The sequence below is a fragment of the Pleurodeles waltl genome, chromosome 9 (genome assembly GCF_031143425.1).
Source record: "Pleurodeles waltl isolate 20211129_DDA chromosome 9, aPleWal1.hap1.20221129, whole genome shotgun sequence".
In the NCBI taxonomy this organism is placed as follows: Eukaryota; Metazoa; Chordata; class Amphibia; order Caudata; family Salamandridae; genus Pleurodeles; species Pleurodeles waltl.
In genome coordinates, this window is record NC_090448.1 from 820,313,845 (window position 1) to 820,327,204 (window position 13,360).

At 40.8% G+C, this 13,360-nt stretch overlaps 1 protein-coding gene across 1 annotated transcript in view; it reads left to right on the top strand.

Moving 5' to 3' along the window:
• RAB4B (RAB4B, member RAS oncogene family) overlaps window positions 1-13,360 on the top strand; it is a 152,130-nt gene that overhangs the window by 73,456 nt on the left and 65,314 nt on the right. The window contains exon 2 of the mRNA XM_069208109.1: window positions 12,911-12,991. Coding sequence (XP_069064210.1) covers window positions 12,911-12,991 — 81 coding nt within the window. The remainder of the gene's footprint in view (window positions 1-12,910; window positions 12,992-13,360) is intronic.

Here is a 13,360-nt window from a genome sequence, read left to right on the forward strand (position 1 = left end):
TTTAGTGACAGTTACAACCAGTGAACAATTTTGACACCACAAAACACAAAAGGGAGCTTGATTTAACATGATATACAACAATCCAATACACAAATATGGTCTGTTCTCTCTCATCTCACTAGTTCAACACCCCATATCGTTAATGATATTTCTTTAGGATGGTTGACAGAGAACATTGGACAATGCAGTTGCCATCGACATTTTGACACTGTGTGTCATACTGATTTTACTGTCACTCTGTATTCCTAATTAGGATTGGGGTAATGTTGTAAACGCTATTATGCCTCCACGTCACTGACATGTCACACACCAGACACTGACCAGACTCTTCACGTTTTTCCATACACTGAAAGTAGATAGCTGACTCATTTCCTACAGAGGTCAAAATATCCCCATATCTTTATAATCTTTTTTATTTGCGTGGCAATTTTCTTGTGGGCCACAGCGTATTGACAGATAGTTATTTGCCTTGGACTGACTGCCTTGATAACAGAGGGTGGCATGTGATTTTGCTTCCATGAGACCGGCTTCTGGCTGTTTACGTAACCGATTGAGGAGACGTGCATGCTTAAGTAGAGGCCATCCCACTCCATCGCTTTCCTGGCTGCCTTGCATTTGTTAGTTGTGCCATGGTGACACGTGTTCATGAAAAGAAGCTGTAATTGGTGTGTAGACGTGCATGCGTATGCGCCGGCTATTTTACTCTCTCTTTATTTAAAAAAGCAAGCTTCCCTGGCCACTTTGCGTGTGTTGTTTTTTTAGAAGCTTCCCGTAGTCTTACAAATGGATCTAAAAAAATTGATTATTAATCTCTCCAACAATACACTACAGAGGGTGAAAAGTGCATTCTAGAGAATGGCTTCTCCTTTGTACCTACCACCCCATCCAATAGTTTCAACATCAAGGCTGAATTAGCAGTTCTTCAGAAAAAATACGTCTAAAGCACTCCTTTAACAAAAAAACAAAACAAAAAAAAATTGCAAAACCAACGTAGTGCAGCAACTGATTTCAGACCTCCCTCTACTTTTGCGCCACCAGCACACCTAATGTCACATAAGGTATTGACTTTTGAACAGGAGGTACTTTAGGAAGATATGAATCTACTGAATAGATATATTAAATATAATATTATCAAAGAAGAGAGACAGAGTTTGGAGTCCCTAAAATGGAACTCTGAAATTGTGATAGTCGGCAGACAAGGGGGAGGCCATGATCATACAGAACATCCAAAACTGTCAGTGAGATCATAGCTCAGCTGAGCGTGCACGAGAGTTATCAGAATATAAACAAAGACCCCCACCTAGGACATTGCTGAATTAATTTGCAGACTGATGCAGAAAGGACTAGATGAGGGATATCTTACTGAACAACAATATGATTTTCAGAGTAAAAAAGCCTGAGAACCCCTACCATCTACACCCTCACAAAGGTACATAAAAATCTTGCTGGACCACCGGGGAGGCCTACTCTCTCTGGCTCTTGGTACTTTTTGAAACCCTAGGTAGTAGAGTCTAGGTAATATATTAGTGGTCCGATGGATGTTATAAAAAATGGTGGAAAAATCAATGCTTAGATCCCGCTAACTCGTTTCTGGTGACCCTTAATGTGACATCATTGTACACCAGCATACCCAGGACCAAACACTAGAAGCAGTATGGGAGGTTCTCAATAGGAGAGTGAACCCTGTATGTGATCCTGCTGACTTGAGATTGCCGTGAGCCAAAACTACTTTGTATTTCAAAATGTTTTTCCTGCTGAGGAAAGAGTTTGCTATGGGTTGGGTGTCAATCCTGATCTGGCAAATCTTTATATCTCTCTCTCTGTCTCTCATATATATATATTAGTTTCTTGGACCTTACACTCAAAGTAGAAGATATGAAAATATACACAACTTGTACTTAAGAATGGCTAGCCTTGAGGGTCTATTGTCAATGTTTGGTACTGATAATTCTAGTGTGATGTAAGTTACCTGACAGCTAATTACATTCGGTGAACACAAGTAATTACGTTGTTACTTTTGACATCTGTATGGATCAGCAGTTCTGATACTGTGACACTTATGATGCCAAAAATCACCTTCTGTTTATATGGGAGAAGACATGTGTTTATTGCAACTGATTATTAAATGCTGAGGTAGATAGGATGACATCTAGTATGCATCACCAGTTCTGATACTGTAATACTTAGGACGCCATTGATCAACTTGAGCCTACATGGGAGGATAGTTTCTTAAGACGTAGAAAGTTGCCTTTATTTTCTTATCATCCCAGCAACAGTATATACAATATAACGGTGAATACCCAAGTTCTGAGGGACGCAGAGAAACCCCATTATTTTGATAGGCTAACACTGGTGAAGCATTAGTCAATGAGGCTTTGGGTGGAAACACTAGGAATGGAGAAAAAAATGGAATATGTATGCAGCAACATGTTTCTAAAAGAATCTTGTTTGGACTACAGTTAATTACCTGCCAGAGATTTGAAACCAACATCCTATCCAATGAAAGCAACAAACTTTAGGGTCGAATTTTTACCATGATAGTGAACAACTTCAGAAGCAGCAAGCATCTTAATAACTAAATTCTATAACTTTTGGTAGCAGAAGGCACTTTGACTCTGCTGAAGTAGCTTCCTACCATGGTCACACGTCTATTCCGGTCAGTTTAAGAGAAACTGTGCCAAGTAATTCTTATTATGTACTTAGGTCAGGAAATTGCTTGTGATATGGTACATCTTACACACGGTGTTCCGTCCCTTATATGGAAACAGGAAAGCAAATACATTTTTTATATCGGGTAGTTTTTGCAGGCAGGCTTTGTCCTAAGTAAGGTAAAAGCAGAACAAACTTTCCCATGTTAACTTCCATTAAGATGCTTAGGGCCATATGTACAAACACTTTTTCCCATAGACACAGAATGGGTAAAAACCTTTGCTGCATCTGGCCCTTAGTCTCTAGAATACAAACTGAATTCAGAATGCAACCATGCTGCCAACCTGGCCTCAGCTGACATACTGCCATGTTTCAGTTTGCCACAAAGAATCAGATTACACCGGAACAATAATATGGTACCTTGGGCTTCTAATGGAAGGGCTCAAAACCCTGAAACGTTTCACAAAACCCTCATTCACTATCATAGTATACAACAATCATTCAGCTGACTTGGCATCCAAACTAGATCTTGTACTGAGAATTTGGTGAGCAAGTCTTCCTAGTCAACTTGTGCCATTCTTCGCATCGATCCACAAACATTCTAGTCCCACCTTTGCTATCTACACCTTTGTACTGTTATCCCCAGCATAGCTTGTGATCCGCCCCCCACCTTTTCAGGCATTCACAAAATCCCCTTACTCAAACATTTCAAAGTCCCACACTGCAAGTCTCTTCGTTTCCATATCTAATTCACTGCTCTAGAATGCCCTATGAATTAAATACAAATTAGCTCAAGTAAATCCCTTACTAAAGAAACATTCCTTTCAGAGTGAAGCCCATGATACTTTCAGGCCAATATCCATCATCTCTCAAAGCTACTGGGACATATAGTGTATGACCTTATCCAACCTTTCATGGAAAGTTCCTTACAGGATACAACTTGAGCAGGGTTCTATCCATCCAGAGGGTTGATGTGGATGGGTGCCTTTTCATACTACCCCACACATCCCTCACAAATCACCACAACCTTTTTGTATACCTTTTTATTGCCAAATTCCACAATAAAAACATTAATGGCACATTGCTTCAAACCAATCATTATAGATCCACTGTTCACATACTGTAATGGTCCCTCCCTCTCTACCTGTGGATATAACACTAACCCTAATGCAGAAGTTAACACAATGTATTGAACCAGTCATATTGCAGGAGGTTGTCTGACAGTAATGGCCCTGCTCAATAGATGGTGGCTGAGTGTTCTCCTCCCCAGTTTGCTTAGGTCAGCATTCTGATCACAACATTTCTCCCTCATTTGCGCTCAGGGAGGCAGTGCATAGGAGGTGGGGGGGGGGGGGTCTCGTACCTCAGTGAGCATTGCTGCCCATGTCTGAAAGTTTATTTCTGAGGGTTTTACGCATATGGCACTCCTCTGCACTCCCCCATTCAGCCATATCCTTGAATCATTCTGAGATCATCGGCGCCACCAGGAACATCCATCAGATAGCTGTCCTGCTTTTGGCAAATACTAGACCCAGCAGGAGGAACCTCCCTATTTATTATTTTATTTTTTTAACTGTAATCCGTCCCAACAGACAGTGCCCTATATCTCTGGGAACGGACCAGCCTGTGCTTGCACTTATGGATGCCAAGATCTCATTCCAATAGCCATTCAATTTAGAGCACCCCCAGAACATATGTATGATGTCCACATCTTCCCTATTACAGCGGTTGGAGGAGGAAAGTCTTGCAAGGTTGATTGCATGCAGAATATTAGGAGTGAGGTAGAACTGGCGTATTAAATTATATTGAATCAGTTTGAACCTGGCATTTGTGAAGGTGTCCTTCACCCCTTTGGGAATCCGCTCCCGCTCTTTAGCAGAAAGAGGTGCCTCCAGCACTGCATGCTACTTAGCGTGGATCGGCAAATCCACCAGCGCCTTGTCCTCCCGTAGTGCCCTATAAATGTTAGAAATAAGTCTCCGCTCTCCCCCACAACACCACCACCTTTCCTGCTATGTCCAACATAGTTACCAACGTCAACAGGGACCTCCAGGAATAAAGGCCATATCTCACAGGCCATTTCTGCTATTTTTGCAAATTTTAGGAACTGGCCTTTCCCTAATCTAAATGACTCCATGGCTTCAGTCAGCGAGATAAAACAATTATTCAGGTACAGATCCTGCAGCGTTACACACCCACCCTCACGCCATCTATCGACATCAAACTTGCAATAAATGTAAATGGATGTAAAGCACATATCTTCATGTCTGGTGCAAATTGGGCTCTACGCAAAACGTCCTTTCTCATGTTCTACCAGTTGGACCATGTTTTAGTGTATTCTGCGGCTAATAGTCTGTGTGGCACCCCTTGTATTGTTCTATCGGCATTGAGTGATCATTTTATTTTTTTGTAAACAAATTTTATTAACAATAATCTGCAATAAACAGTACAGCTATTAACAAGCGTGATTGACTGTGGTATTACATTTCTCCAATCATCAATGCTTACACGACATGACACTCACTTGTGAGCCAAGTACCCTAAAACACTTCTTGTAATATGTCAGCCCTAGAGCAGACCTTCAAGCCCTAACGCAGGGCGCATTATATTACAAGTGAGACCATGTATGCGTGAACAAATATGCCCCTACTATGTCTTTGTCGATTATTAGACATAATAAGTGTGCAGGGAAGCCATTTTAAGAGCATGTGAAGGACGCTGGTCAGTACGAGTCTCCCAGCTACATGATGGCTTCTCTCAACATAGGGATGTTTTGTATCAAACATCTTGTATTACTAAACCCTCACTGAACGCAGTGATGGTTTTAATAATACATGCCCCCTGAGGGCACCTTAGAGGTGCCCCCTGAAAACCTACCTGGCTGCTAGTGTGTTGACTGACTAATCTAAACCAGCACATTCACTCTAGACAGATGTCTGACCTCCTGAGATGAGGGCCAGAGCTCTTGGAAGCCAGGCACAAAGCCTGCACTGGGCGGAGGTGTTATCACCACCTCCAGGCAGAATGTTCATTCCAGGAATGGAAGCTTTAAAGGACCAGCTGCCTTTGTTATGCGACCCGGGTCTCTCCAAATGGCAGAGAAGACCAACCCCCCCCCCCCCCCTCCCCCCCCTCCTGACCACACTTCTTGGCGGCAGGACAGGTGGGAACATTTGTAGGATTAGGAGGTGTGCCCACATCATGCCAGGCCAACCCCTAAGGTGGGCCAGCTGATGTGGACACCAGTTTAAAAATTCCTCCATCTTGTTTTGCACAGAATTAGTATTCTAGGGTCAGGGTTATAGCCACTTCCCATTGGTAGTGATCATATAGAGGGTGTAGCCACCCTACAGGTAGGCAACCTGTACTTATTCTTTTACGATGTTCTTGGTTTCAAAACCTATCTAGAATGAAATTTTATTTTTAGGTTGAGCACGCAAGCGCTTTGATCTATTGTGGGCTTTTAACCACGCCCACCTCACTCCCATGACTTTCTCTCGTTCGTGGGCTTGCCTTTTAAATTCCCTTGATGTCATTGGTAATTGCTTTACGTTTGTTACCACCTTGCAGACTGACCCTGTTACATGGATAATTGCAGGATTGCCCATATACTTCAGGGTGGACAAACTATTTTGTTCTTTTGTCTCTCCCCTTCGTGCTCCATGGCCCTCCCGGCGCGCACAGCGCTCCAGTGAGCGGTATTGGAGCCCTAATCACATTGTTCACACTGTTACCTGATCAGAGGCATTTCTTTGGCTCTCCCCTTCACGCTCCATAATTTTCCCAAAAACACTTACTATAGGTAAATGTTTTACTGAAAAAACAGAAATCCGCAATGTGGCTCTCCCAGCACAGCAGGAGAGCTGATACAACATTATTCATAGTACTCTGGGAAAAGTCACCCCATAATGCTTTGCAAGCATTCTTTTTCAGAACATGTTTGCCCATAACTTATTCTTCGGTGGTTCTAGGACAATTGGGCCACTACTAAAACGTTCAGCATGATGCACTCTCTGTTTAGGTCATCTCTGGGCCCCCATACTATCTAGGACCCCAAAATAATAATCCCTCCCACCATTCAGTCTGTTTTTAAGCTCTCTTATGGCTAGAACTTGTGTTTTACAGCTAGGCGTAGTTTGAGTTTTAAGGGCCTTAGTATTGCAGTAGGCCTGCTAGGCCCGAAAACATGTAAGGCACTATGCCCTCTAGGGACTAAATATATGGTTACATGACCATTTTTCTTACAAATAATATTTTTATTGTTGTGTCCTCTAGAGGCTGTTCTGATCTTTACAGTCAACATACTACAATATTTGCTGCACTCTGTTGTCCCGTAATGCTTTGCAGGGCATTCTTTTACAAAACATTTTCGCTCACAACTCAGCCTGTGGTGGTACTAGGACAATGGGGCCACTTTCAAAACGTTCACCAACCTGCCCTTTCTGTCTAGATCATCTCTGTCAGTGGGCCCCCAAAATAATAACCCATCCCTCAATTCAGTGTGTTTTTAACCTCTCTCATGGCTTGAACTTTTATTTTAGAGCTGAGTAATTAGTATTTAAGGGGTTTTGCTTAAAATATCATTGCAATAGGCCTACTAGCCCAATGCTATTTTCATTGTGAGGTCCTCTAGGGGCTGTTTTGAGCATTACAGTCTAATCCCAAGTGTTTATTTCTAATAAAGGTTTTTATTGGGTTTATATGATAATTGTAGATGTTTTATTGATCTCTCCTTGTTGCAGTTATGACCATGATTCAGGTCAATTTAAAATCCTTATTACACTATGACTGTTAAAACACTCTTGATGTGTATGGGTGACCCTTCTAGTTTATTTCTCTCATTACTCCTCCGTGGCCGTCTTGTTTTAGGAATTGTATTAGCCAGCCAGCAACTCTGATGGTGGGGTAGTGAAAGTGGTATTCTATTGGAGTTAGCATGGCACTTTTAAATAGGGTGCTTAATGGCAACATTTTCATTTTTGACTGCAGATAGAGGAATAAGGTAAATGGAAATACTTTAGTTATGTACAGGGCCACTGGAATTATATGGCAGGAAAAGACAAAATTATAATGGCAAGGTTGACCAATTTATGTGACAAGAAAAGTCCAGTTATGAATTTACAACGCCAATTGTTCTAAATGTGAGATCCATTGCATTACAAATGCTTGTTCTGAAATAGTCTCAGATTTATTCCTTAAGTGTCTCTCATTTATTGCCTCTGAGTGTAACAAATGCTTTGCAATGCCCTCTGGTAAGCCTAACTGCTCGCCCACACTACCACAAAAGAGCGTTAGTGTTCTCTATTTTTACCTCTGTCAACCAATTAGGGCTCCACTGGACTCTGCACAGTGTACTTCTTTTTAGTGCGCCATATAGAAAGCCAGCTTCCCACAACATAGATATCCCAGGCGGTACACTGGCCTGGATTTCATTTGTTTTCTAATCGAGCGTAGCCAAACAATGCAAATTGTCCCTTTTACTTCAGAACCCAGTGGTCTTAACTGGGGAGTACCTCAGTGCTCCTCTGCGTCCCCCACCTTTTTTTTATTGTCTGTCGACTATCCTTCTGTATGATTACCTATCACAACCTTTGTGTGCACGGACAATAAAGGGATAGTGATGAGGCTTAGACCCATTAAGCCCATCTTTAATTTTTTTCCATCAGGAGCATAAGAAGCTGGTGGGCTTTGAATTTATGAAATTAAATCCAACTAAATCAGAAAGAATTCCTGCATTCTCCAAAAGGCACTCTTTGGGAAACTTCTCATGGGCAAACTCACTGTCCCACTCCAGTGAATGTGGTCAGAAGTCTGTCATTATCTTTGACACACACTTGCTATTTCAGCCTTCACATTCATAAAAGGATTTTTCAATTCGTTAACCCATCACTCAAAATAAGAATAATTTATTAATTTAAGCAACCTAGACTAGAGTGCTCCAACTTAATTAATTTAGGGCTTCCTAAGCACAAAAGCACTTCTCTACAGAAGGCCACTTTTGGATTTAGTTTTTATCTATGTTAGATGGGCAGTGTCTCTTCTTAACTTAAACAGCTACACTGTTTACCCATCTCCAAGCAAATCTAATGTAATAGCATGTATGAGGTTTAAGATCTGTAGCAACACTGGCCCACTCTTTCTAACTAGAAAGTGTTCAGAGTACACCCCTTCTTTAGTACTCCAGTTGCAGTTCCATGCCTTGCTCACAATCCCTAAATAGGTATACATAAACTTGGAGAAAGATTTGTTGAGTGGGAGCTACAGAACCGTGGAATAACTTCCACCTTTTATTCGGACGGAGCCTTCCTTAACTTGATTCCAGATGAAACTGAAAATATGGCAATGTATACCTTAAATTCCACTGGTTACTCGTGTACTCAGCTGGTTAATTCCTATTCTTTCTCCTACCTAGTTAAACATCTGTTAATACCAAGAGATTCTTAGAGAGCAGATGTTGTGCTCTACAAAATCCAATTATTAACAGTAATAATGTAAAGTAGCATCTCATGCATTCCACTCAGACTTCCAGTAGAAAGAATGTGAGCCTAAAATACTACAGTGGACTGATCTAAGATGTTTTGACAATGCCTCTAGGCAATGGCTGAAGACTCCTCCACAAAAGAAGCTAATGGCTTTATGAGACAGAAACAAAGCCCCTTAGTTTGTGTAGAATACAGTTGTATGACAGAACCACACATGGTATTACCACAAATGCCTTTACAATGCGTTCATTACAACAAATGCACCTTTACCATGAATGTGTCTTTACCACAAATGTCCTTACAACAAATATTTTTACCATGCTTATACCTTTACTACGAATGACTTAACTGTGAAAATGTAAGTATTTGCTGGTAAGTGAAAACCCTCTAACCCTGTATGCGGTAAACTCTCACGGTGCATGGTCAAAGTCTGAGTGGTGAGGGATTGGATGCCTGTGGGGGGGAGGGGGTTGGCCGTAGGGCCTGGCTGCAGGTCATGCTCTGCGGCCTACCCCCGCTGTACACAGCCAAAGACTGTGTGTGGCACGGAGTTGGATGCCTACAGGGGGTTGGCCGCAGTTTCTGGTCACAGACACAACCCCCTTGGCCGTGCATGGCATGGGCCTGGATGCCTTTGGGGTGTTGTCCACAGGGTGGGAGCGAGAGTTATAGTTACATTAGGGTGTGAGTTTTATTTACTTGAAATAACTCCAACAGCTGAATTTCTATGGTTTTGTGCATGTAAATTCAGATCCTAACTATAGCGTCCCTCTAACCTTTGTTTTTTTCAGTAAAAAAAGTATGTGTGTGTGTGTGTGTGTGTGTGTGTATATATATATATATATGTTCGATGGCATGTTTAGCTGCAGATACACATGCTGTGCACAGTCCGCCATCTGGTGTTGGGCTCGCGTGGTAATGGTGTGTCTGGTTCCGGCTGCGATATAAAGACTGTTTCCCGTAGAATACAGTATATTCATCTTGCGTGGCTAAATATTGTCCCACTCAACCAAAGTTCTGTTTGTACAAGGTTTTGTATAATTTTGCTTAGCAGCAGAGGGCATCAATTCCTATGGAATTAAAATGGAACATGTTATATTTGGATTGTCCAAAATACCCATGCCTGCCCTTGACCATTCTGCGTGAAATTTCAAACTTAGAACCTGAGACTTAAGCTGGACAGAGGACTAGAGGATTAGATGTGTTGCAGCGTTTTGTGCTTTGTCAGTTTCTTCTTGGGCTGTTTATTTAAAAGTCTGAAATACTAATATGAAACGTATTTCATCCTCAATTTGTCATAAACCCTTAAACTAAAGGTGTGGATACCATAGGATCAATAGTGGAAAAAAGGTACTGCTAAAGTGTTTCGCTTTTTTTTTTTTTTTTTTTTTTAACTATTGCCATTTCATGCATAATCAGTGCATTTACGATAATTTCCCAGTCCTATATAATGCATGTATTTTTTCAGTAATTTATTTTTTTTATTTTTTATGTAACCTTATTTTCCTGTTTTTAGTTTCAGTTCTATACACATTTTTGGAGCATTTTTCAAATTGATGGGAGAGGAGCCAAATAAAGTGTTCTCGATTTTGCCATAATTTATTTTCAGCCAACTCTCCTTACCCACTGCTGGGTGGTCAATATACTTTTTAGAGAGTCTCTTGAGACACCGCCACTGTTCGGGTCCACCGGAGTGGAATGTTTTCTGACATTGGCATGACTTTTTGTTTAAACGAGTGAATGATGAACAGTGGACTGCAAATAAAGATTAGAGTTCACCCGTAAAACTATGGAGACCTCTGCCCTGAGCTTCTCTAGGCTAAATATGTAGGACAGCCTGTGGCACTACCTCAGGGTGGACTGTGGTACCTGACCTGTTAAGTTAGATCATGCCACCCCTGCTGGGTTGTCAAAAGTGTCAAATACGGTACATTCCCAATTGATTTTGTTTACCAAATGTACGCAATATTCTCGTGTTGGTTCGAAAAACATGAGATTGTAAACCTGTGGCGAAAGTTCATCAAATGAATCTGGAAGGCAAAAGCATAGCACGATTGTTATGTTGACCTTTGAAGAAATAGCACATACATTGCTTGGTTTCCAAACAGTTTCCCAGGGAAATAGGAATCTGGGAAATATGAAACTATCTCTGGAAACTGATGACAAACTCACCGCCCTTGCCTATGTGAGGATGTTTTTTTCTATTGATTTTTATGATAAAATGGATCAAGGTCTTCGAAAATGTATATGCACTAGTTCATCAGTTTTGTGTCGATCGAAACTAGATAATGTTACACATAAAATTTGTGCCAGGGCAGTAGGGCTTCTAAAATTGTATGATACGCCCTGAAATTGTATGATACGGAGTTGCAATGTTTTCTGCATAGGTATGGATTTGATGCACGTGTGACGTAATTGACCATCCACTGGAATCCGCTAAAACGTGCTGATTCTCTATAAAATCTTATTTGGCCACCTTTCATGGTGGTTGCTGTATTCACTCATTGACATGTTTTCTTTTTGTTTTAACATCCCCCCCCCCCCCCTGGAACTAAAACTGTATTTAAATGAAATTCAACAGAGCGCAAAGACTGATGACTACTTTATCATTCTTTAGAGTTAAAATCTTTAGTTTCACTGCCCATACAAATTTATATTTACACATCATAGGCACCGTTGTCATAGCAACTCTTATTTCGAGCGGACAAGCTGTTTAGAGAAATCTCAAACCTTTTTCAGCTTTGTAAGTCTTATGTTTTGAATCTTAAAGTGAAATCTCTATGCAATAAGGACATAATTAAACAACACTCTTTTGGCTGCTTCCTGTCCAAAGGTGTGCTTCCAGAGGCATTCAGGGTGAATACGGAATACACACTAAGCAGAAGTAAAAATGTTAAATCTAAATAGGATGCAAAGAAAAAAATACACATTTTATTACAGAGTTTGTGTACCTGCATTCTTGTGTTGAGTGCATCTTTGAATATGTTTTATAGTAACTGATTTAGTCTGAGATGTACGCAGGACTGTGTTAATAAGGTTTTCATGTGGTTCTTGGCAAGACAAAAACATTAATTTTTGGTGAATAATATTTTGAATAGCATGTGCTAAATGTGCATATTTTTATCTTGAGAAACCGATGTATTTTCTATAGTGTATAGTATTGTGATGACCTCTGTATCAATGTTTGTTGTACTTACAAAAAAAAAAAAATGGCAATGTTGCCAGAGAATGTGCTGCCTAATTGGGCTTTCATTGAAGAATACACCACGTTATTTTAATTTCCTTACTGCTTTATTTGCTTTGAATTTTTCATGTAATTTTCCTTTCCAGTAACTATCGTTTTAGTCCACCATGCTTCATTTTCTGGTATTAAAACAATTCTAGTGGCTTTTTTCTTGAGTTTCTTAGTGTTACCCTGCTTGTACATGTCCGTACCAGTTGACTAAGTTAGACGTAGGTAGGAGTGGCCTACCCCATAGATGGTAATTGAAAGGGAAGGATGTCTGCAGTTGTTGATTTTGATCAACCCTGCGGGACAATGTGTACATTAGGGCGGCCAATGGTGTACTCTTGAATAGGCTACTATATACAGGGGAATTTGGTGATTTACACTAATGGGCATTATCCTACATGTTGACTACGTCTTCTATCTACCTTATAGAGAAAGGGTCCCCTTAGGAAGAAGACAAAATTGTGGTGTTTCAGTTCACTGTGTGCAGTCCGGCCCTTGCCACCCCCACTTGGTCCAGTGGTTCATTTGATATCTTTTTCTCTTACAGATTTTCTCTTCAAGTTCCTGGTGATTGGGAGTGCCGGCACGGGCAAGTCCTGCCTGTTGCATCAGTTTATCGAAAATAAATGTAGGTTACATAGCCCTTACTTCTATCTTGCATTCCCTCCCCTCCAGTCTTTTCCGCAGTTGGCTGCAAGCCACATTGTAAACATTTATTTGCCTGGTGTCACCTATTTTCTGTTCCTTTATACCTTATTGTATGGTTCTTGCTTTCCTAAATGGTCTGTTTGAGTGCTCCTTACTATATACGCAGGCAGAACACATGCTACTTAAACCATGGCGGAGCTTCTGACGCTCAGACAGAGCAGACCACTCCTACATATTATTATATATATATATATATATATATATATATATGTGTGTGTGTATATATATATATATATATCAAAAACGAAGTTGTCCTCATGTGAAAGCGCACTCCCAACAGGTTAATATA